General features: G+C 37.7%; 2 protein-coding genes across 2 annotated transcripts; one reads left to right on the top strand and one right to left on the bottom strand.

Annotated features, from left to right (window-relative positions):
- Positions 1–4,218: 4,218 nt before the first annotated feature.
- Positions 4,219–15,654, top strand: nxf1b (nuclear RNA export factor 1b). The gene is made up of 21 exons (XM_056730868.1): positions 4,219–4,430; positions 4,987–5,203; positions 5,281–5,443; positions 5,602–5,685; positions 5,775–5,879; positions 5,976–6,056; positions 6,184–6,253; positions 6,340–6,428; positions 9,368–9,475; positions 9,559–9,668; positions 13,572–13,608; positions 13,713–13,784; positions 13,872–13,927; positions 14,012–14,119; positions 14,249–14,307; positions 14,426–14,541; positions 14,616–14,658; positions 14,742–14,814; positions 14,906–15,088; positions 15,262–15,322; positions 15,437–15,654. Exons 1-21 carry the CDS (start codon positions 4,397–4,399, stop codon positions 15,473–15,475), a joined length of 1,908 nt encoding a protein of 635 aa, XP_056586846.1. The 5' UTR covers positions 4,219–4,396; the 3' UTR covers positions 15,476–15,654.
- A 111-nt stretch (positions 15,655–15,765) lies between these two features.
- prdx5 (peroxiredoxin 5) lies at positions 15,766–18,589 on the bottom strand. Its single transcript, XM_056730869.1, has 6 exons — positions 18,432–18,589; positions 17,273–17,407; positions 16,793–16,924; positions 16,636–16,674; positions 16,253–16,317; positions 15,766–16,089 (listed from the first exon to the last, which is right to left on the bottom strand). Exons 1-6 carry the CDS (start codon positions 18,522–18,524, stop codon positions 15,984–15,986), a joined length of 570 nt encoding a protein of 189 aa, XP_056586847.1. The 5' UTR covers positions 18,525–18,589; the 3' UTR covers positions 15,766–15,983.
- Positions 18,590–21,284: the final 2,695 nt, after the last annotated feature.

The raw sequence follows: 21,284 nt of genomic DNA, 5'->3' as shown, positions 1-21,284 counted from the left end.
AAAAGTGAAATGGTGTCTATTCGGAATGTGACAAAATCTCCCACATGATTTGAAGAGATTAAAACGTGATGAAGATTTTTTAGATGTTGAAATTAGTATAGGAGATGTCCTACCACAAGTCATATTGTAAATCATGAAAATAGATGTAAAATTACATTAATTTAAGATGATTTTCAAAATGCACACATTTTGTATTTGATTTTCAGAAAATAGTGTAATTTTTACACTACTCAAAAATAGTGTAAAAATATTGTCTTGTTCTCCTGGGCGTAAATCTCATTTAACATCAGGGGGGAACAACACATAAACAATTTCTCAAGAGCAAATTTTGAAGGGGAAACAAATAATACAGTCAAAATTATACTTACTACAACACTAAGCGACAAAATGCATTAAGTTTTTAGGTGTATTATGCAGACTTGCAGTCATATTATAACTGAATTGAACTGTCACATACTGTAATACAAGTGAACAATAAAGCTTTTTCCATTTATTTATTTTTTGTCTTTGTTGAAGACAGGAAACAAATATAAAAACACATTACCCATGACACTACATGTTAACAATGAGTCACATTTTAAAACTTAAACACTAGCTGAGAAAACGACCTTCTCCAACTGAATGAAAGCTGTGCACCTTTTCTGGACGCTAGATATAGTGCCAACCAGTGTTAGGCAAGTTACTAAAAAAAGTAATTAATTACTAGTTACTAATTACATATTCAATAGTGTAATTAGATTACTGTACAAATTGCTATCTCCAAAAAGTATTTAATGACTTATTACTAATTACTTTCAATGTCCTACATCAACCTTGATTAGTTAAGTGATTCAAGCATACAGTTGAAAGAAAAAGTATGTGAACCCTTTGGGCTTACTTGGATTTCTTCATAAATTGGTCATAAAATGTGTTCTGATCTTCATCTAAGTCACAACAATAGAGAAACACAGTCTGCTTAAACTAATACCGCACAAACATTATACGTTTTCATGTTTTTATTGAACACAACATACAAACATTCATAGTGCAGGGTGGAAAAAGTATGTGAAACCCTAGGCTAATGACTTCTCCAAGAGCTAATTGGAGCCAGGAGTCAGCCAGCCTGGGGTCCAATCAATGTGATGAGATTGGATGTGTTGATTAAAGCTGGCCTGTCCAATAAAAAACACACACCAGTTTAGAGTTTGCTGTTCTGAAGAAGTGTTGTCTGATGTGAACCATGCCTCGCACAAAAGAGCTCTCAGAAGACCTACGATCAAGAATTGTTGACTTACATAAAGCTGGAAAGGGCTACAAAAGTGTATCTAAAAGCCTTGATGTCCATGTGTCCAGGGTAAGACAGATTGTCTACAAATGGAGAAAGTTCAGCACTGTTGCTACACTCCCTAGGCGTGGTCGTCCTGTAAAGATGACTGCAAGAGCACAGCGCAGAAAGCTCAATGAGGTGAAGAAGAATCCTACAGTGTCAGCTAAACACTTACAGAAATCTCTGGCACATGCTAACATTTTTGTTGACAAATCTACAATAAGGAAAACATTAAACAAGAATGGACTTCATGGGAGGACACCACGGAGGAAGCCACTGCTGTCCAAAAAAAACATTGCAGCACGTTTGAAGTTTGCAAAAGAGCACCTGGATGTTCCACAGCACTACTGGCAAAACATTCTGTGCACAGATGAAACCAAAATTGAGTTGTTTGGAAAGAACACACAACGCTATGTGTGGAGAACAAAAGGCACAGCACACCAACATCAAAACCTCATCCCAACTGTGAAATATGGTGGAGGGGGCATCATGGTTTGGGGCTGCTCTGCTGCCTCAGGCCCTGGACGGATTACTGTCATCGATGGAAAAATGAATTCCAAAGTTTATCAAGACATTTTGCAGGAAAACTTAAGACCATCTGTCCGCCAACTGAAGCTTAACAGAGGATGGACGATGTAACAGGACAACGACCCAAAGCATAGAAGTAAATCAACAACAGAAGAAAATACGCCTTCTGGAGTGGCCCAGTCAGAGTTCTGACCTCAACCCGATTGAGATGCTGTGGCATGACCTCAAGAGAGCGATTCACACCAGACATCCCAAGAATATTGCTGAACTGAAACACTTTTGTAAAGAGGAATGGTCCAAAATTTCTCCTGACCGTTGTGCAGGTCTGATCTGCAACTATAGGAAACGTTTGGTTGAGGTTATTGCTGCCAAAGGAGGGTCAACCAGTTATCAAACCCAAAGGTTCACATACTTTTTCCACCCTGCACTATGAATGTTTGTATGTTGTGTTCAATAAAAACATGAAAACGTATAATGTTTGTGCGGTATTAGTTTAAGCAGACTGTGTTTCTCTATTGTTGTGACTTAGATGAAGATCAGAACACATTTTATGACCAATTTTATGAAGAAATCCAAGTAAGCCCAAAGGGTTCACATACTTTTTCTTTCAACTGTAGATATGAAACAGCTCTTAATTTATTCAAATAAATAATATAAACTACATAAAGTAGTATTATTAACTGACCAACGTATTACAAATGTGAGAATGATATATTAAAGCACATATTTTTTTGAATTTTGATTTCAATTAAACTATTGCACACACATATATTACAGAAAGCATTTAGTTAAATTTCATCAGAAGTAACTGTAATTAAATTACAGAAAAACTAAGAGTAATCCCTTACTTTACATTTTCAAGGGAAAAGTAATGTAATTACAGTAACTAATTACTTAGTAACTAGTTACACCCAACACTGGTGCCAACGTCACAAAACTGTAACCGGTATGTACGGGACCTGAATGGCAGGACCGGTGGCTAATTGTGGCGGTTAATGTTCACATCATGCCAGGTCTCCAAAAATAGAACAATGCATGAGAAACGTCTTCGGGGTGTCAGTTGCAGTGTGTGACGTCCTCTGTAATAAGCTAACATTTACTCGCGGACATAGCAGATTCATGGAAAATACATTGGTAATCAACATTTTTTGCAACAACTAATTTATTAATGAATCAGCATCAACTAGATTAAAGAGAATCCCTTCATTTAAAGTGAATAAAATAGCCTTCTTACTGGAGTTCAACAACCACTGATGAACTGAGCCGAAACCTGAATTCAATGTGTTGCGCAAAGCGGGGGGAAAACCCTCGGATAGGGGGGACATGTCCCCTCCGTCCCCCCCGGTATTTACGCCCATGCTTGTTCTTGTGAACCCCAATCTTGTGTCTTATCTCGAGAAGTACATGTCAAACCCCTGGTGTATTTACATCCAGCAGTCAAATGCTGAGTGTCACTCCATTTTGCATCTCTGTGTGCAATTCCAAACCCTTTCCCTCTATCCCGGAAAAAGCTTGACGAATCACAAACATACATTGTTGGAAACGCTGTTTTGTACTCATTTTATTCAGGAGTGCAGCTTCTTCCTGCCATTCACTGTACGGAGTGTTGCAGAGAGACGGGATCCCTTAAGATATGTTAAGATATTTTCCCACTGAATGAAACTTAGGTTTATCCAAGAAGTCGCTAGATGTGTCGCTATGCGCTTCGTCTCCTCAAAAGCTAGAGGGCTCATTAGAAACACTGTTTTATGTGTGCACATCCATACACGCAGGGCAGAGAAACGCACGGCAGAATTAATATAGCGGAAACGCTGTTATGTGATATTTTCTCCCCCTTGACTGGGCCCCGAACGCGAAAGGGGCCCTTGGCATGTGCCCATATCCAATTGGATAGAGCACCCATGCACAGGGACAATGAACAGATGTCCAGGCCAGGCATCGCAGTGGTCACGGCCGGGGTAAGGTGGGGGCCTGGTTCCAGGTCAAGATTGCATGACGAGAAGTCACGAGACAGCTCCCATCGAAGATTGTAAACACTGTGATGCCAGATAAAAATGCTGTTAGATGCTTATAATTCATATTTCTATTGCCTTTTCCATAACAATAACAAACAATTACGATGATGGATCAATTGAGTGTTTATTCAAATATTTGTGCAATCAAATTACATAATGTCATGTGTATAATTATCTTGTCACCAAAGAATCGATGTTCTGACCCCGCATACTATGTTATGGTATGTTTTATTCATGCTTTTTCAAATACCTCTAATAAATGGTTGCCTATCTGAAAAACAGTTGCTCTTAAACATGCATTGAAACAGTCTGACACCAGACGGCGATATTGGCGCACAGAAGGATGCTCTCAACCCTGCGCATGCGCATTAAACCGTCAGCGTCTGTTGTGACATACTACCTTGGAAACAAAGCGTTTGTGTTTCATTCTCGCAGTCACATTAAAACGTTTATCTTAAGTAGTATTGTTTTATTTGTAGAAGGACAAAACAACAACTGAACAGCTAGTGTTTTAAACTCTAATCAGCCTACACAGGCTTCTTAAAAGATGGCGACAGCCGACGACTCTCGATACTATAGTGGTAAGTTTGGGTCGTTAGCAAACGCTCAATTTGATTTGAATTCTCTAACATTAATAAGCTTTATAGTTAAAATCAGATTATTTATAATTGTATTGTAAATCAAGTGTGGTTTTCGCACTCTATGTGGTCTGTAGTTGTGTAACCTTGCGATGTAGATTACGTTACGCGAGCTAGCGTTAGCCATTTAGCTTGTGTTTTGATAGTGTGAAGTATTCTTGTTATGTTTCCCTGCACTTTTAATTTATAGAAAATTAAAGTTACGGTTTACTTTGAACACTTCGTGTTTTATTAAGGGATTTGGTAAAAGTAAAAAAATAAAGTAAACAAAGTAGCACTTGGCCACATGGCGCAATTATAGCATTGAGGTCGCGTGTACAGATCTGGTAAAACTAAATCCACATCGAAATATGAAAAGAAATAAATTTAATCGCCCAATATTACAGGAAGGTTTATCAACACTTTTGTTATTTTATAGTTTATAAATAAAGTTAAGCACAATACATCTTATTCAATTCATCTGAACGTCAGAGATTTTATCTCGCTTGTTGTTTTACAGAACATGATGACCGTGTTGGAGTACCAAAGCATCGCAACCGTAAAGGCCGAGGTCCTTTCAGAGCACCCATGTACAGTGATCAGATGTCCAGGCCAAAGCATCGAGGTGGTCATGGGGGCGGCGGAGGGCCTGGTCCCAGGTCAAGATTGCCAGACGATGATGGAGATGTAACCATGTCAGACACTCCCCAAGACAACAGCTCACAGCGCAACAGATTGTAAGCACTGTGATGCCAGATAGATACTTTGTTAATATCTGTCATAGTCAGATGCTTATAATTCATATTTCTTTCAGTAATCCATACGGCCGCCCATCAAATCGGCGTGATGAGCGTAATCGCAGAGGAGGCAGAGGAGGTGGAAATGGGGGAGAATATGGGGGTCACAGAAATCATGGATCCAGAGGGGGTGGAGGAAGTGGTAGTGATGGAAACCGCAAGAGCTGGTTTAAAATGACTGTTAGTATATTAAACATAATTATAAAATGAAGTGCTTGAGAACGAATTACAATTCAAATGATAGTGTTTTTTTTTTAATGCTGTAATTGGCTTATTATGTTGTATTAGATAGTTAATAAGTCTAATTGATAAGATTGTGGTTGCTTGTCTATCCCCAGATTCCTTTCGGCAAAAAATATGACAAAGATTGGCTTCTGTCTGCACTTCAGAACCTCTGTTCCATGCCATTCCACGCCGTTCATGTAAGTCAATTTAGTGAAATGCATTCGAATTGTCCTTGAGTAAGGATAGAAAAGTACCACAGTTTTACTGATGTGTTTGTCTGTTACAGTATCACACTGAAGGCAACAAGGCCCAGTTTTACATTGAAGATTCCACAACTGCTAACGCTTTGGGGAAAGTGTCAAGAAAAATAACCGATAAAGATGGCTATAAGGTAAATTAAATGTTTTAGATGCATGATTGTACTGATGTATGTGATCTCTGTGTATTTAAGTTTGTGTAATTGAAACTCGATCTGTTGAATGTGCAGGTTACTGTTATTATGAATAGCTGTCCACCCCCCACTATGATCCACACTGATCTGAAGCCTGAGGATCTGGAACATTTGAAGGTGAGGAAGTCTGGATCTCATCAGAATATTATAAAACTGCCTGTTCAACTCACCAGTGCTGATATCGAGCATTGTAGTGTTTATATTTCGCAAATTTAAGAGCATTAAACATTTTTTTATTCATTAGCAATGCATGTCGAAGCGCTTCGATGGATCCCAGCAGTCCCTCGATCTGAACAACATCAGAGTTGATCCAGGTAAACTTTTTTATCTTTACCAAAAAAACGTGTTGAGTTTGTTTGGTTATGGACTGTTTCTCCAATATGTTTCCCATTGTTGGCAGATCTAAATGCTCTAAATGTTGAGGTCACTTTGAATCGGAAGAACTCCATGCAGGCGGTCATCAAAATCATTGAAGAGAACATTCCAGAGGTATAATTTGCTATGCTTTACCTGTATTATTTATTTATTTAAGAAGGGACCATGTACACATTTTAACATAAATGTTTCCATTTGAAGCATTGTACCGGATTTATCCAAAGGCTAGTTTTCATCCGCTGTCCACTGGCAGGTCTTTATCTAACATAACAAAATGAATAGTACAACTGAAGAAAAATACAATACAATAAAAAAATACAAATATATTACTTTTGACATTTTTTAACTTTTTTAATCAAAAAATTGGACTCAAACAAGTAAATCAGTATGACATCAAAGCATGCATAAAAGTCTTAGCTATGACATGCATATCATGCATTGTACCGTATTTAGCCAAAAGTCTAATTTCCATCCGCAGTCCCTCGGCAGGTTAACATAATTTTAAACCACACATGTACTTATACACAACACTAACTTATACACAACCCCGTCAGAGAAAAGGAGAGAAAAAGAAAAAGAAAATAAATCAGTTGTCACAAAATTGTGTTTATTTTAAATAATTTAAACAAATCAATAGATGTACACAGCCTGATTTCTTCAGGTAAAATATTCCACTTGGTAAGAGCTTTCACTGAGAAGGAAGATTCCGAGTGGAATCACAAAGTCACTAGTAGAAGATGATCTAGTATGTCTAACAGTGATCGTAGAACTAAGGTAGACAAATCTGCTAAATATTGGGGATGGCCAGACCATTTCATATTTTATAAACCATACACAGATTTGAAAAAAGTTTAAAATTGTCAAAAGTTATTAAGCGATGTTTCTCTAAACTAGTAGTTTTTCTAATCTTATTTTTAGAGTCTGTTTAAAAAGAGAGTGTAGTGGTTAAATGACTGTCTCTCCTGCTTGACTCCAGGATGTTAAACAATACTATAGATGAGAATAAATTGTAGCGTGCATGAAGGTTTTCGGTACTCCAATTGTTAGTTTCTTGACATGTTTCTTATAGTTAAGCAACTTAGATTTGTATCCGGCATCAAACCTAAATAATTTAGCTCTACAACATTTTCAATCTTCTCACCATTGATAAGAATGTCTGCAAAAAACTGAAATACAAGAATTAGTTTTAGAGAAAAAGATAGCTTTTGTTATACCCGTATTCAAGGCTCTAGCCACTGCATAATCCTATCAAACTTCACAGCATTTAGCTCTCCAGCTACTAGCTCTGCTGTTTTTGCATATGCAAAGATAACCGTGTCACTGCAACCATTCACACTGTTGTGGGAGATTGTTTATATACAAGCTAAATAATAATGGTCCCAATATTGCTCCTTGGGGGACACCCATTGTACACTTTAAATTAGTAGAGTGAGATCCTTTAATTTTTACACATTGCTGTCTATTTGATAAATAAGAAGAGATCCTTGTTAAAGCCGTAGATGAAAGGTTAAACTAAGACAATTTAGAACTGAGGACCTTGTGATTAACTGTATCGAAGGATTTACGCATGTCTGGAAATACAGCACCAATTACCCCACCTTTGTCAAGCCTGGATTTTAAATGCTCTGTTAAATGCTGAATAGCTGTTTCAGAAGAATGATTTACTCTGAAGCCTAATTGCATACAGTGTAATCCAGCCTTTGCTGAGTTGAGATAAGATGTAAATTGTTCAAGAACTATTACGTTACTTTGGATACCACAGGCAGAATGCTGATAGGTCTGTAATTCCTAACCTCCGAACTGTCCCCATATTTAAAGATTGACAAAACAATAGATTGCTTCCAAGCAGTAGGAAAGATAGTGTTTTAAAAGATAAATTGATTTGATGAGAAATAACAGGATCTTATATGCCGTTATAAGTTATACGTTTTGAGAAATTTGGTATTAAATTGATATATTTTGAATATATATACTCTACAATTTGAATTTGTTAGCGAGCTGATCACTTTATAAACTGAATTTATAAAATAATTATTACAATTTTTAGCGATGGAGTGCTCGTCAGTAATTAGTTTTCCTTTCTGGTTGAGAGTTCAACTAGATCAATTTAGTATTTCCTTTTGCTTCATTCAACAAGTTAATATAATAGATAGATTTAGCTACTCTCAATTCGCGAATAACTTTGTTTCGCATTCCTTTGTAACAAAGCTTATGAGTATCTCTACATGACTTCTTAGCTTTCTGTAAAGCAGTACCTCTATTTTTCATCCGCTCCCACATCTTTTCCTTTAGCCAAGGTAAATAATTTTTCTGCCTAACTTTTCTCTGAACTTTTACAGTGAATTTATCTCTTATAGCATTAATGCTTTTCATAAAAGTGTTGCAGCCATACTCTACATCGGTAGAAGATAAACTTTCATCCCACTTTAAACTAGTTATTTCTTTATTAATCTCTGATAAGTTTCCCTTAGGTATGCAACAAAGTTTTGTCTTAGAGTTTGCCTTATTGTTTGTAGTCAATTTCCGAACAACCAATGTTATGTTGTTATCCGATAACCCAGTAATCAGGTTATAGGTCTTGATTATCCGTTCCGGTTTGTTGGTAAACATTAAGACTAGCTGCGTTTTTTATCAGATTTATCAATTCTGGTGGGCCCTTTTGTTACCTGTTGTAAGAGATGTTTGTCTGCAATGTTTTTCAGTTTTTTCTTAGGTTTATCCTCCCAGTTGACATTGAAGTCACCCATAAGAATTATTTCGTTGTTAAGATTTCATTCCTTTAGAACCTTTGAGAGATGTTTGTATACATCATTTCCAGAGTGTGGTCTATATACACACACACACACATTTGTGGAGAGAAAATAATTTTCAGCTCCAAATCATTAACCGAGTTAAATACTTAGGCGTTCCTCCCCTGCCCACAGGTCGAAGAAAGTTCTCACCATTTTCTTAACATGCTTTTTATTATGAGTTTTAATCTAAAATCACTTCTAGATAATTAAACTCTTTGTTCATTTTTAGCGTTTCTCATTTTGTTTATGTTCTGTCTACAGCTGGTTTCTCTGAACCTGAGCAACAACAGGTTATTCAGGCTGGATGACTTGGCTGAAATTGTCAGCAAAATACCCAACCTGAAAATGCTCAATCTCTCACACAATGAGGTATTTTGGGTTTACAGATTTCACCTTTCCTAGAATAATGTTCCAAATGCAACATGTAATTGTCTTATTTGTATTTCCCGTAGCTGAAGACAGAGAGAGAACTCGATAAACTCAAAGGTCTGAAGCTGGTGGAAATCTTATTGGTGGGGAATCCTATGTGCAACCACTTCAAGGACAATGCGGACTATGTCAGGTCAGTTTTCTGTAGTTTGTTTTCTGTAAACTGTAATGCAAATGCATTAGTGGAAAGAAACATAAAGCAACACAAACATTTAACATTTAACTAAAATAACTGGCTGGGTTGTTTAAACTGTTGATCGGCCTTGACAATAGAAAACTGTTTCCAAAAGACAACATGTGCTACAGCACAGAGAATGCAAACTTTTTGTCCATCAAGCTTGTGCAGATAGAAGTGTTTTTGTTTTCGTACAGTGTTTTATGGGTCAGAAGTATGTGTGCAGAGCGGGGAGCAGAGTGTTAATAATTCAAACGCAGCAGAGAGCACCTTTCTGAAAATTCTGTTCCACTCGCTCAATAAGCCCAGAGTTGCGGTGATTTATTTTTTGCTTTTGGATATTGTCCCATGCACACGTGGGATGAGCATGATCTTGAAGCCTGAATAATAGCTCAACGGTAACGGCATGCGCGTCAACTACGAACGCATCATCCATTTGTGGAGATGGGGGGGCGACAACAGGTTTGATACTGGCTCTTTTCCGTTAAAAAAAAAAACATTTTTATACTTATTACTCTTAAGAAGACATTGTGTCACTACCAATATAACGGTTGCTTTTCCTGAAATAAAACCCGAATAAACCTGGATGTCATATGCGGCCGAGGCTGACAAATGTGATCTCAGGAGGACGCATGCAGCCTTCGAAGATGCAGCTACTTTGTCCAAGATTCTAAAAGTAAATTCTAGAATGGTGTAACGATTGAGTTTTGACTCAAGGTGTTCATATTGCATTTCATCTTGTGCGTTTATTTTGAATGTTGCACTATGGCAGCTATATGTTCACGGAAATAAAGTAACTGAAAATCAAATATGATATCAGTTATTATACAGCTATTTTGTGAACTCTTTAAATAAAAAATGACAAAAAATATTGGCTTTAATGTCACAGAATTTCGGACTGAAACAAAACTGCTCATTTTCGGCCTACTACTTAAACTGAGACATTTATTCAAGAAGTTTATTATAAACTGAAAACAATTAGGCTTGCTACAAACATTTTGTGGCTGAGCGGGATTTGGTTTACCTGTGAGTCTAATGTGAGCAGAGCATTTGCTTGATCCTTGGTCATTGAGCGAAATATTAAGCAGAGCTCACATGCTCTGGTGCGAGTACAGTGCATACAGAAATGGATGCATGCATACAAATAAACATGACCTAGAACCGTCTATTTTTCCATGACATGGCAACTTCCTGCCAATCTGTTAGGTTGTATCTTTAACTGGTGTGAAACACACCAATAATATGCCAGTCATTACAGATCCATTAAACACAGTTTATCAACTTGAATCACATCCATGACACAATAAATGTACAAGATTTATTTTAATATTGTTTAAAGTGATATTTGTTAAGCATTGATATGAAATTGACAAATAAATAAATAATTGTACTTCCAAAGAAGTATGAAAACCGCATTTAACTGTAATAACTTCTGGAATGTTTCTGCTGGTGTAATTTAAGCCTAGCTGACAAGAATAAGCTGTGGTGCAGCTAAATATTTTCATAATCATATCATGGATGGATATGTCCTACGCTGTCCTGTAGAATATTCTGCCTTTCTATAAGATGTTTGATCGTGTGCATTAGTCATCGAAAATTGTCCGTTATGAACATTTAGTTCTTATTTGTGTTTTTCACACTTGCTTGTTTTACTCTTGCTTTTCTCGGTGTCGTTTTACTGCTTTTTGTAATCTCTGCATTGTTGTCCATGTAGAACTTTGTACAGAATGCATCTCTTCAACAGTTTTACAAAAACAAACGTTTTAGCATACGTAAACCTTGATTAGCTCAGAAAGTATTTTGGTTTGCACAAGTTGAAAAAAAAAACTGTTTCAACATATGTGACCTCCCCGAATGCCTACGGATAAGTGTACAGTGAAGGACATACCACTGGAAATGATGCACTCTTTAAGTACTTTTGTACTCCACCTGTCCAAAATGCTGGCACCCTCCTCCCTCCACCCTCCATCCTCCCTGCTAAAGTCTGACACCCGGAGCACGGCTGCTGTCTGGTCAGTCAGAGGCTGGTTAGTCAATGACGGGTAAGATCCCCCCTTTGAACTTTGGGACAACCTAAGGCAGGCACAGCCGCAGAACTGGCCACAGCAAGCATCATGAAGACGAAGATCACAGCTAACGGAAGAAGAAAGGATGCGAGGAGATGTCATGGGTGGAGGAGAGGGAAGGTTTTAAAGAAACCTGGAGCCAGGCATTGCTTAATATGTGCTTTGGTGCATACAGCAAAATGTAATGAATAGTCGGAGACTAGAGACTGTTAAATTCTCTTTCTCTGTCATTGTGTATTCTAAACAAGATGGAGGATAGTTGGTCAAATTGTGGCCGTTTTCTTGTTCCGCGTCCTAGAGTGCTTGAGAGGAAAAACAGCATCTCATCGGTTCATCAAAAAAATGAATCCTACTGGGGGAGGTTCACAGACAATAAGGGGAATCAAATGGTAGTTTGAAGAAATTATTGTGCAAAATAACTAGGCAAAATATAAAAATAGAGTAGTGTATATATAGTAAATAGAAAAAGGTGTCTGGGTCAAAAAAAGAGGCGATCACTTGTTGGAATAATATCCCTGCTGTTCTTAATTTTAATAGTAGGGTCCAAATTAAGCAGGAACTAAAACCCAAACGCCCTTTGAGCTCTTAATCATTTCTATATTCTGTACAGAGGCTCATGGTTCAACATTTCTGTTTTATCTTCGGTGACACTTTGATCTGACCTCCCTGTCATTACCTACCACACATCTGGTTTGTCCTGTCACTGTTTATTTCTTCCACTCTCTTTTCGTCTCGTGCTCGTGTCTCATCCATATCATATATATATAATCTTATAACTGCCGTCTCCTGCCCACCGGTTCTGCATCGTTCATTGTTAAATGCGACAGTACGCTTCGTTTTAAACTGCTTGGCTTGTTTACATCTTGATCTGTAATTGTCTGTAACACCTAAAAACAAAAACTCTCATTGGATTACGAATACCATCTCACACTATCCGGAATGGGTTAAATCAGGGCGAACTGTTGATATCAGAGATCCTCAAAAGGTCAGATTGATCACAACCCCAAACCTCACACTACACTCCCTAAACTGATTGTTGGAGTGCATACAAACCTCAACCCCTCATAACACACCCCCAGCTCCCCCCATCCTTTGCCAGCCTGTTCGTGTCAGTGTTTCGGCCCGTAGGGGGGACAAAGCGGTGAGTATTTAGGACAGGTGAGTACCACATGCCTAGGGCAGGGCGAGAGAATGGCACACGTTGTAGTCCCATTATCCAGAAAAGAAAATTCTGTAATTAAGTTACATTACTATATGATATTGCAAACATGTGTGACTTTGTGCTACTTCTGGAATAGCAAAGATCAAAATATAAAGCTTCAAGAAGACAACTGTTATATTAAATCACACACTTCTGAAGCCAGGTTGGTAGTGATGATGAAATTATTGAAGTTTGGGGTGCGAGTACAGATTGTGAAAGACATGAGGTTCAGTAAATGATTGAAGAATTGTCATTTTTGGGTGAACTGTCTGCTTAACAGCGTTGGCACCATCGCTCATTTTGTATGAAAATGAAACCGTTGTTGGCTTTGCTATTGATGTAAACATGGTTATCAACCTTTAAAGTTTGCAGAAAGAAATGAACAAAGTGTTGTCAAACTGCTAATATCTCAGGTGACTCATCCTTGATCAGTAAGTAGAAACATCTTGTGAGCTGTTCTGAATTTTTAATGGCCAAGCTCACGTTAATGTATGTTTTCATAAATTTTGGTGTGGGGCCGTTTTATGGGACAGTGTACTGCAGTTTGTTCTAACATTTTCTTTCTTGTGTTCTGTCTTTGTGATTGTTGGACAGTGCCGTCCGGGAACGATTCCCCAAGCTGCTCAAACTGGTATGCAAAGTGCTCCGTTTATCTGTTGGTGGTATTCGTAGTATATACACAAATGTAAAATGTGTTTGCTTAATGATTTGTCTCCATCATTGTCTCCATTACAGGATGGACTTGATCTTCCACCCCCTATTGGCTTTGACTTGGAGGTTCCTCCTGCAACTCTACCGGCCTGCAAGGTTCATAAAAGTCCCTTATCAAATCTTTTTTGTTTTTGCATGCTTTTATTGTGAATTCACTGGATGTTTGGTTTACTTTGAACACAGGCCAGTTTCTTCGGCTCAGAGGAGTTGAAGAGCATCATTCTTAGCTTCCTGCAAACGTACGTTCTCTTGAGCCCTCAAGCTTCAGTAGTAATGAGTTTTGTTAAGATTCTCATGATGTCTGTTGTGTTGCTACCGTTTAGGTATTACAACGTATATGACTCTGGAAACAGACAACCCCTGCTGGAGGCCTACCATGATGGGGCAAATTTTTCGCTTGGCATTCCCTTCTCATTGCAGAACCCAGCAAAGTACACTACACTTTCTGTCTTCTCTATTTTAACTCAGTTTGTTGACTATGTAGGATTTGTGTTCATTGTAGTACAGATGCATTGTACAGAACTTGTTGAACTAACTTGTTTTGACCTGTCTCTGTGCAGAAGCAGTTTAGGGGAGTATCAGAAAGATAGCCGCAACATCAAGCGATTGAAAGACCCCTGTACGTCGTTTTTGACATGTGACATTTCATTTAGAATATTGACTTGTCTAAAAGTAGTTGTTATTTTGTATTTTATCACAGTGTTTTAATTCCTCATTTTTGCTGTTTTGTCATCCAGCTACACGGTTTCGTTTGCTGAAGCACACGCGATTGAACGTGGTGGCCTTCCTAAACGAACTCCCCAGGACTCAGCACGACGTGGCCTCCTTCAACGTAGATGTCAACACTTACACAGTGGGTAGAATTTGCATATTGGGTCCTTCACTGCAGATTTGTTATGCTGGATCTAATTTTTGTGTTGTTTGCAGAATACACTATTGGCTTTTACAGTTACTGGAGTTTTCAAAGAGGGTGAGTTTCTCTTTTGTCTCTATTGTCATGCTAAAATAATAAAGTGTGATGCACCCTCATTTTCCCCACTTTTCCTTCTTTAGTGGAAGGCAAATCTCGAGACTCCTTTAGGGCATTCTCTCGAGTGTTTATTGCTGTGCCTGCTGGAAACGCAGGGTAAGACTTTTGTTTATTACAATAAACTGTGCAAAAGAAGTTTCTTTGGCTCTTGACGCCATAAGTCACTTTTCCAACTTACTTTCCTCAGTTTGTGCATCGTTAATGATGAGCTGTATGTTCGGAACGCCACTACAGAAGAAATACGTCGTGCATTTGTTGCACCAGCTCCCACGCCATCCAGTAGTCCTGTGCCCACTCTGTCTGCCCCCCAACAGGAAATGCTCGCTGCCTTCTCACTAAAGTCAGGCATGAATCTGGAGTGGTCCCAAAAGTAAGAACTAAATTTTAATGCTCCGATATGTAGTAGACGTTTGTTACTTGTAGAATTCTCCATGTTTGTTAAATAAAAAAAACAATTAACCTTCTTACATTGGCGTTGCTTGGTATTATTAATATAAGTCCTGCAGAACTTAAGGTTAAAACTCTTGACACTTCTTGTTTCAGATGCTTACAAGACAATGAATGGGATTTTGAGAGAGCTGCTCAGATTTTCGCTGGCCTTAAGGTAATTCAGCATTCTTCTCTTAATAATGTTGACAGTTAATCTGCCTAATCCTGACATGATTGAAATTAGAACAAATGATTATGGGTCATGTTTGTTTTTGTTTTTTATTTACAGGCCCATGGGAAAATCCCAGATGTTGCGTTTGTGAAATGAATGAGTGATTGTTGGAGTTTTAACTGTGTTGTCATGTCCATGATATGACCAGTAAAAGTACTTGCTCACTGCTTTTTGTTGTTCTACTTTACTGCCTTTATGATTTTATTATGTCCACTGTAATTTAGACTGTGTTTGACAGTGGTTCAACTTCAACTGAAATAAAAAAGAGAAATAAAGCTTTTGTTCAATGTTCAAAGTTTTTAATGCTTTTGAGGTCCCTTCACTAATCTGTTGCACTTTATATAGCAGATAATCTTCAAGAAATGATTCTCAAAAATCACACCAAATTGGACACAATTGTAGGAAACTTTATTGGAATTAGGGCAATCACAAGGTTATGTCACATAACAGATTTGTGCGTTAAGCAGCTAAACTTTTGCATATATATCCCCCAAAAGTAAACTTGGTTTCTGTCATACAAGTTTTCATTGTTGTTTTCTAATACATTGAGAAGTTGGGTTTATGAGAAGAGGGGTATGCGAGTGTAATGTGTAATTGGTTTCCCTTAAATCTCAGATAAAAAATTTGAAGCCAAGCTGCAGGTCAGTCCTGTCCCATCAGGCTCCACGCTGAGTTTTTTGACCACTCCATCTTCAATCAGCATGGCATACCTTCATATAGAAATCAAGATTTTACTTGCGATTAATGTTTTTCTTTGTCCAAAGAAAAATATGAGCAACTTAGACAATGTCTCATGTCATAATTTGTCAAAATACATCGTAATTATGACTGACTGGGTTAAGTGTTTTAATTTAAGAAGACAATCACACTCACCTTTGAGACCTCAACTTCCCAAGCACCTTGATAAGCTGATCATTTTTCAGAGCGAGATCTACTGCCTAAAAAAAGCAAATCTTAGATTAATCCACAAGACTATTCCAATAAACGCTAAACACTAACGACTGCATTTTGTCTTATAATTTAAGTCAATTATAGTTCTGATAGAACTTTAATCTTATTTAACTGTAGTCAAATCTATAAAGTGTTATTTGAAGATAAGTTGCATTAAGTCTTGAAAAACCAGATTTGTCATTTATCAGTTTGAATGTTGTGGGTGTAGCTAATGGGTGTGCCATATGAAGAGGACACTAAGACCCATTGTTTGATGTTGGTGGTTAAAGTTCAGGACTGGTATTAATTCAGATCCATAATCTCACCTGTGTGAAAGCTCCAGTGGGGTCAGCCAGCATCCGCACCTGATGGACAACAATGATTCTCAATAACTTAACATACAAAATCAAGCTGTCTGTCATTTAGACAAATTTGACTGTATTTGAATAAACATCAGGTCAATAGAAGGCAGAGTTTTCTCACCTTGCCATTTGCTCCATGATGATTTCCCCAAGCAGAGACAACAAATACATCATTGACAGACAAACAAGCAACCTCCTGCACACCTTTGGCCCTCAATTGTCCAGCCATCTCTATGAAGCCAGGGAGATGAGTCTAACAAAACAAAGATTTAAAATATCTACACGGGAAAGCTTTTTTCCATACATTTACGATTAATGGAGCTGCAAGTTGAAAATGAACTCATAACAAATAACAGGTGCCGTACATAAATGTTGGTCTGTAAATATGAGCATTTTGTGATAGATTTATGGTGTTTTTTAAGCTTATGTTTTGTAAATGAGTGATTATGCTTTGTGTTTAAACAAAAGAGTAGGAATGACATGATATTTTTGGGGTGAATTATACCATTAAGTAGGCACTGATGTCTTTAGATGAAAACAACTTCACAAACTTAAATCGTAATATAATGACCAGCTTTGCCAGTGAATCTCATGTAAGTACCTTTGAGCATCCAGGAGTAAATGCACCTGGCACGGCAAATAGCACACCTGTTTTGCCCTTGAAGAGTTGAGCCATCGAGATAGTATTTGACGGGTCTCCCTCCTGGACTTCTATATTGGGAAGTGTTTGACCAACCTCAGAGGGTTCAAAAGAACAACATAGACATGTAAGCATGCATTTTTCAGTCCATTCATTTTATATAACAGAAACCAAAGTCATAGAAACTAGATCCCAAATAGCACAGGTACATCTGTAGGATGTCTGCTTAAGATCTGAAAAACATTGCGGTGTACTGAAAACATCTTATAAATATCTAAGAAAAGATAGTTTTACATACATTTTAAATCATACACATCTTACAGACATTTACTCGATATCTACATCCGACACCAGATGTTGGTGCCTTGCAGATGTAAATTCAGACGTATGTGTGCTATCAGGGTTAAATGTAATTAAAAATAATTTATAATCATTTTTGTGTTTTTACAAACGAGGACGTCCCAAACAGGAAGTTAGGATTTGTCAGATTTTGGGTCCAATTTTATGTCCATAACATAGTTAAACAGAATAACAGATACACAGACACATCTCGGTGAACCATGCTTTTAGAAATCATAGTTTTCGTTTTATTGGGTAAAACAATAGTGACCTCATATTTTCCATTGCCACTACTCTCAAGAGTATAGCCATTTGTATTACACCCAATGTTTACTACAATAAAACTACATAGTTATTTCCCTAAGGGTGGCATAAACAGAGACAGACAAACGCGATTGATAACACAGCGTGTGTTTTGTTAATAAGGCTTTTATTGGACCGTTGTTGTAGTTTAGCAGCGCGCACTCCCGTTGCTGTAGTTTAGCAGCGCGCTCGCTCGGGCCTACAAGGAAATACGTCTTGGTTCTGTGTGGTCGCTCACAACATATCTGAATATAATACAATGAAACAAAACGAAACCAACTTTCGTCACTCAACGCATAGTTTGAACCACAACACTTGAAAACAATCCGTGGTCACGAAATGCGCAGCAGGATGGATGCGCGACTACAAGTTTCCAATGTTTTGATATGAAGGAACACCGCGCGTACACTGCTGACGAAACGCTTCCAAGGTCACGCGCATAAGCTATTCTCTGGTTGTCTGGTGTATATGTTCTTACCTGTATCGGCATATTGGCGATGCGTGTGGAGTGTATCAGTCTGAAGCAATGTGTGGCCCGGACGCCTTTATGTAGCAACGCAGATGAAATCATCGGTTTATATACAGTTCAGTGCCTGTGGCAATACAGTCAAGATCAACCGACCGCGCCTCCTTCATACCCGCCCCGTCTGGAGAAGAGGATTTAAGCATCTGTCCAGTTCAGCTCTGTCTTATTAACTCTATTATCTTAATACAGTTAAACTGCTGTTATAAGCATACATATTTACTGAGGGTGAATTAAGGGTTATAAAGGATTGTTTTGGAAAATCTTAAACTGGGATGCTTGATGTAAGAACCAGAATAGTTCTGCATGTGGTTGTGACTTCTCCTTTGACTTTGATCATTCCTTGTTAGTTCCTGTTTCTGCAGTTGGCACTATTCTCGGTTTGTAGTGTACCAACCTGCAACATTTTCCTAATCATTTTATATCTTTTATAATATGATACGATACAAAGTATTCTATCGGACTGAATTAATGGGATCAAAAAGGTGGATGATAAGTAATTTCTTCAAAACAAAAATTGATTTAATTCTAATTGGAGTTATTATTATTTTTTATTATGGCACATACTTTTTGTTTCATGCGCTTCTTTGTTGGGTATGTGTAATTGTTCACATCAGACACCTGTGATGTTTATAATAAGCACTAGGAATTAGAAATTAGAGATGATTGTGACTAAATTAAAGAGTTGATTGTTTTGCTGCATTTATTTCTGTCACAAATTGTTCACATTTCATTACATTTTTTTATAGAGAATATCAGGATATATAAAACTCACACTCTGCTCTGACAACAAAATCCTGGATTTATTACATTGTGATAATAACATGCATTATATGTTCTGTAAATAGTGTTGCCAGTTGTTTTTAATAACAGAAGAGAAACTCGTGGCTGAACCACCAAACACTTGGCATCCCTGAACGATGTTCTGTGCAACATATATGCAATGTCAGTGACAAAATAACGTCTTTCACAAATTACAAAACCAGTTGTAGCCCAAACAGATAAAACAAAAATTGCTTTGCCCTTAATGCACACAAGATAACTGTTGACCATAACATTTCTGAACTTCAGTTTAAGTATTGGCAAAAAAATTGTGTTCATGTTATTAAAATATTTCTGAAATAATTTGTTTATAAATAACCTAAACAAAATCCACAAACATTTTGCAAAGGAAAAGGAAACATAGTGGTAGCCAAATGTGGCTTAGCCTTGGCATATTTGTGACCATAAATGTACACCAAGCAATGTGGTTCATCCTAAAATAGATTTATCACCGTGCTTAACTGCATAGCGTTTAATCACATTGGCCTTTATGAATATATATATATTAAATATAAATTCATGCAGATGATATGAAGCTTGTGAATGATGGGTTAAATGAGAATACAGTCGTGGCCTAAAGTTTTGAATTACATAAATATTCGTTTTCAAAAAGTTTGCTGCTAAACTGCTTTTAGATCTTTGTTTCAGTTGTTTCTGTGATGTACTGAAATATAATTACAAGCACTTCATACGTTTCAAAGGCTTTTATTGGCAATTACAGGACATTTATGCAAAGAGTCAGTATTTGCAGTGTTGGCCCTTCTTTTTCAGGACCTCTGCAATTCGACTGGGCATGCTCTCAATCAACTTCTGGGCCAAATCTGACTGATAGCAACCCATTCTTTCATAATAGCTTCTTGGAGTTTGTCAGAATTAGTGGGTTTTTGTTTGTCCACCCGCCTCTTGAGGATTGACCACAAGTTCTCAATGGGATTTAGATCTGGGGAGTTTTCAGGCCATGGACCAAAAATTTCAACATTCTGGTCCCCGAGCCACTTAGTTATCACTTTTGCCTTATGGCACGGTGCTCCATTATGCTGGAAAATGCATTGTTCTTCACCAAACTGTTGTTGGATTGTTGGAAGAAGTTGCTGTTGGAAGGTGTTTTGGTACCATTCTTTATTCATGGCTGTGTTTTTGGGCAGAATTGTGAGTGAGCCCACTCCCTTGGATGAGAAGAAACCCCACACATGAATGGTGTTAGGATGCTTTACTGTTGGCATGACACAGGACTGATGGTAGCGCTCACCTTTTCTTCTCCGGACAAGCCTTTTTCCAGATGCCCCAAACAATCGGAAAGGGGCTTCACCGGAGGATATGACCTTGCCCCAGTCCTCAGCAGTCCATTCACTATACTTTCTGCAGAAGACTTTCTTGGACGCCCTAAAGCCTTCTTTACAAGAATTGAACCTCTTTCCTTGAAGTTCTTGATGAACCTATAAATTGTTGATTTAGGTGCAATCTTAGTAGCCACAATATCCCTGCCTGTGAAGCCATTTTTATGCACCGCAATGATGGCTGCATGCGTTTCTTTGCAGGTCACCATGGTTAACAATGGAAGAAAAAAATGATTTCAAGCATCACCCTCCTTTTAACATGTCAAGTCTGCCATTCTAACCCAATCAGCCTGACATAATGATCTCCAGCCTTGTGCTTGTCAACATTCTCACCTGAGTTAACAAGATGATTACTGAAATGATCTCAGCAGGTCCTTTAATGACAGCAATGAAATGCAGTGGAAAGGTTTTTGGGGATTAAGTTAATTTTCATGGCAAAGAAGGACTATGCAATTCATCTGATCACTCTTCATAACATTCTGGAGTATATGCAAATTGCTATTATAAAAACTTAAGCAGTAACTTTCCAATATTTATGTAATTCTCAAAACTTTTGGCCACGACTGTACAAACCTCCAGTTGTATGGACATGCAGTCACTTAGTCTAATATTTAGGATATACTTCAAAAGAAAGATGAGGAATAACGTG

The sequence above is a fragment of the Triplophysa dalaica genome, chromosome 19 (assembly GCF_015846415.1).
Source record: "Triplophysa dalaica isolate WHDGS20190420 chromosome 19, ASM1584641v1, whole genome shotgun sequence".
Taxonomy (NCBI): Eukaryota; Metazoa; Chordata; class Actinopteri; order Cypriniformes; family Nemacheilidae; genus Triplophysa; species Triplophysa dalaica.
Note: the sequence above shows the minus strand (reverse complement) of the source record. Positions and strands in the feature narration are given on the sequence as shown.

What these genes read in the sequence shown, in the direction of transcription:
- nxf1b (XM_056730868.1), top strand. Translation starts at nt 4,397, where the DNA reads ATGGCGACAGCCGACGACTCTCGATACTATAGTG. An exon ending in GACAATGCGGACTATGTCAG is followed by an intron (nt 9,669 to 13,571) that starts GTCAGTTTTCTG and finishes ATTGTTGGACAG; the next exon opens with TGCCGTCCGGGAACGATTCC. An exon ending in GTGCCTGCTGGAAACGCAGG is followed by an intron (nt 14,815 to 14,905) that starts GTAAGACTTTTG and finishes TACTTTCCTCAG; the next exon opens with TTTGTGCATCGTTAATGATG.
- prdx5 (XM_056730869.1), bottom strand. Translation starts at nt 18,524, where the DNA reads ATGATTTCATCTGCGTTGCTACATAAAGGCGTCCGGGCCACACATTGC. An exon ending in TCGCCAATATGCCGATACAG is followed by an intron (nt 17,408 to 18,431) that starts GTAAGAACATAT and finishes GAACCCTCTGAG; the next exon opens with GTTGGTCAAACACTTCCCAA. An exon ending in GGGAAGTTGAGGTCTCAAAG is followed by an intron (nt 16,090 to 16,252) that starts GTGAGTGTGATT and finishes TTCTATATGAAG; the next exon opens with GTATGCCATGCTGATTGAAG.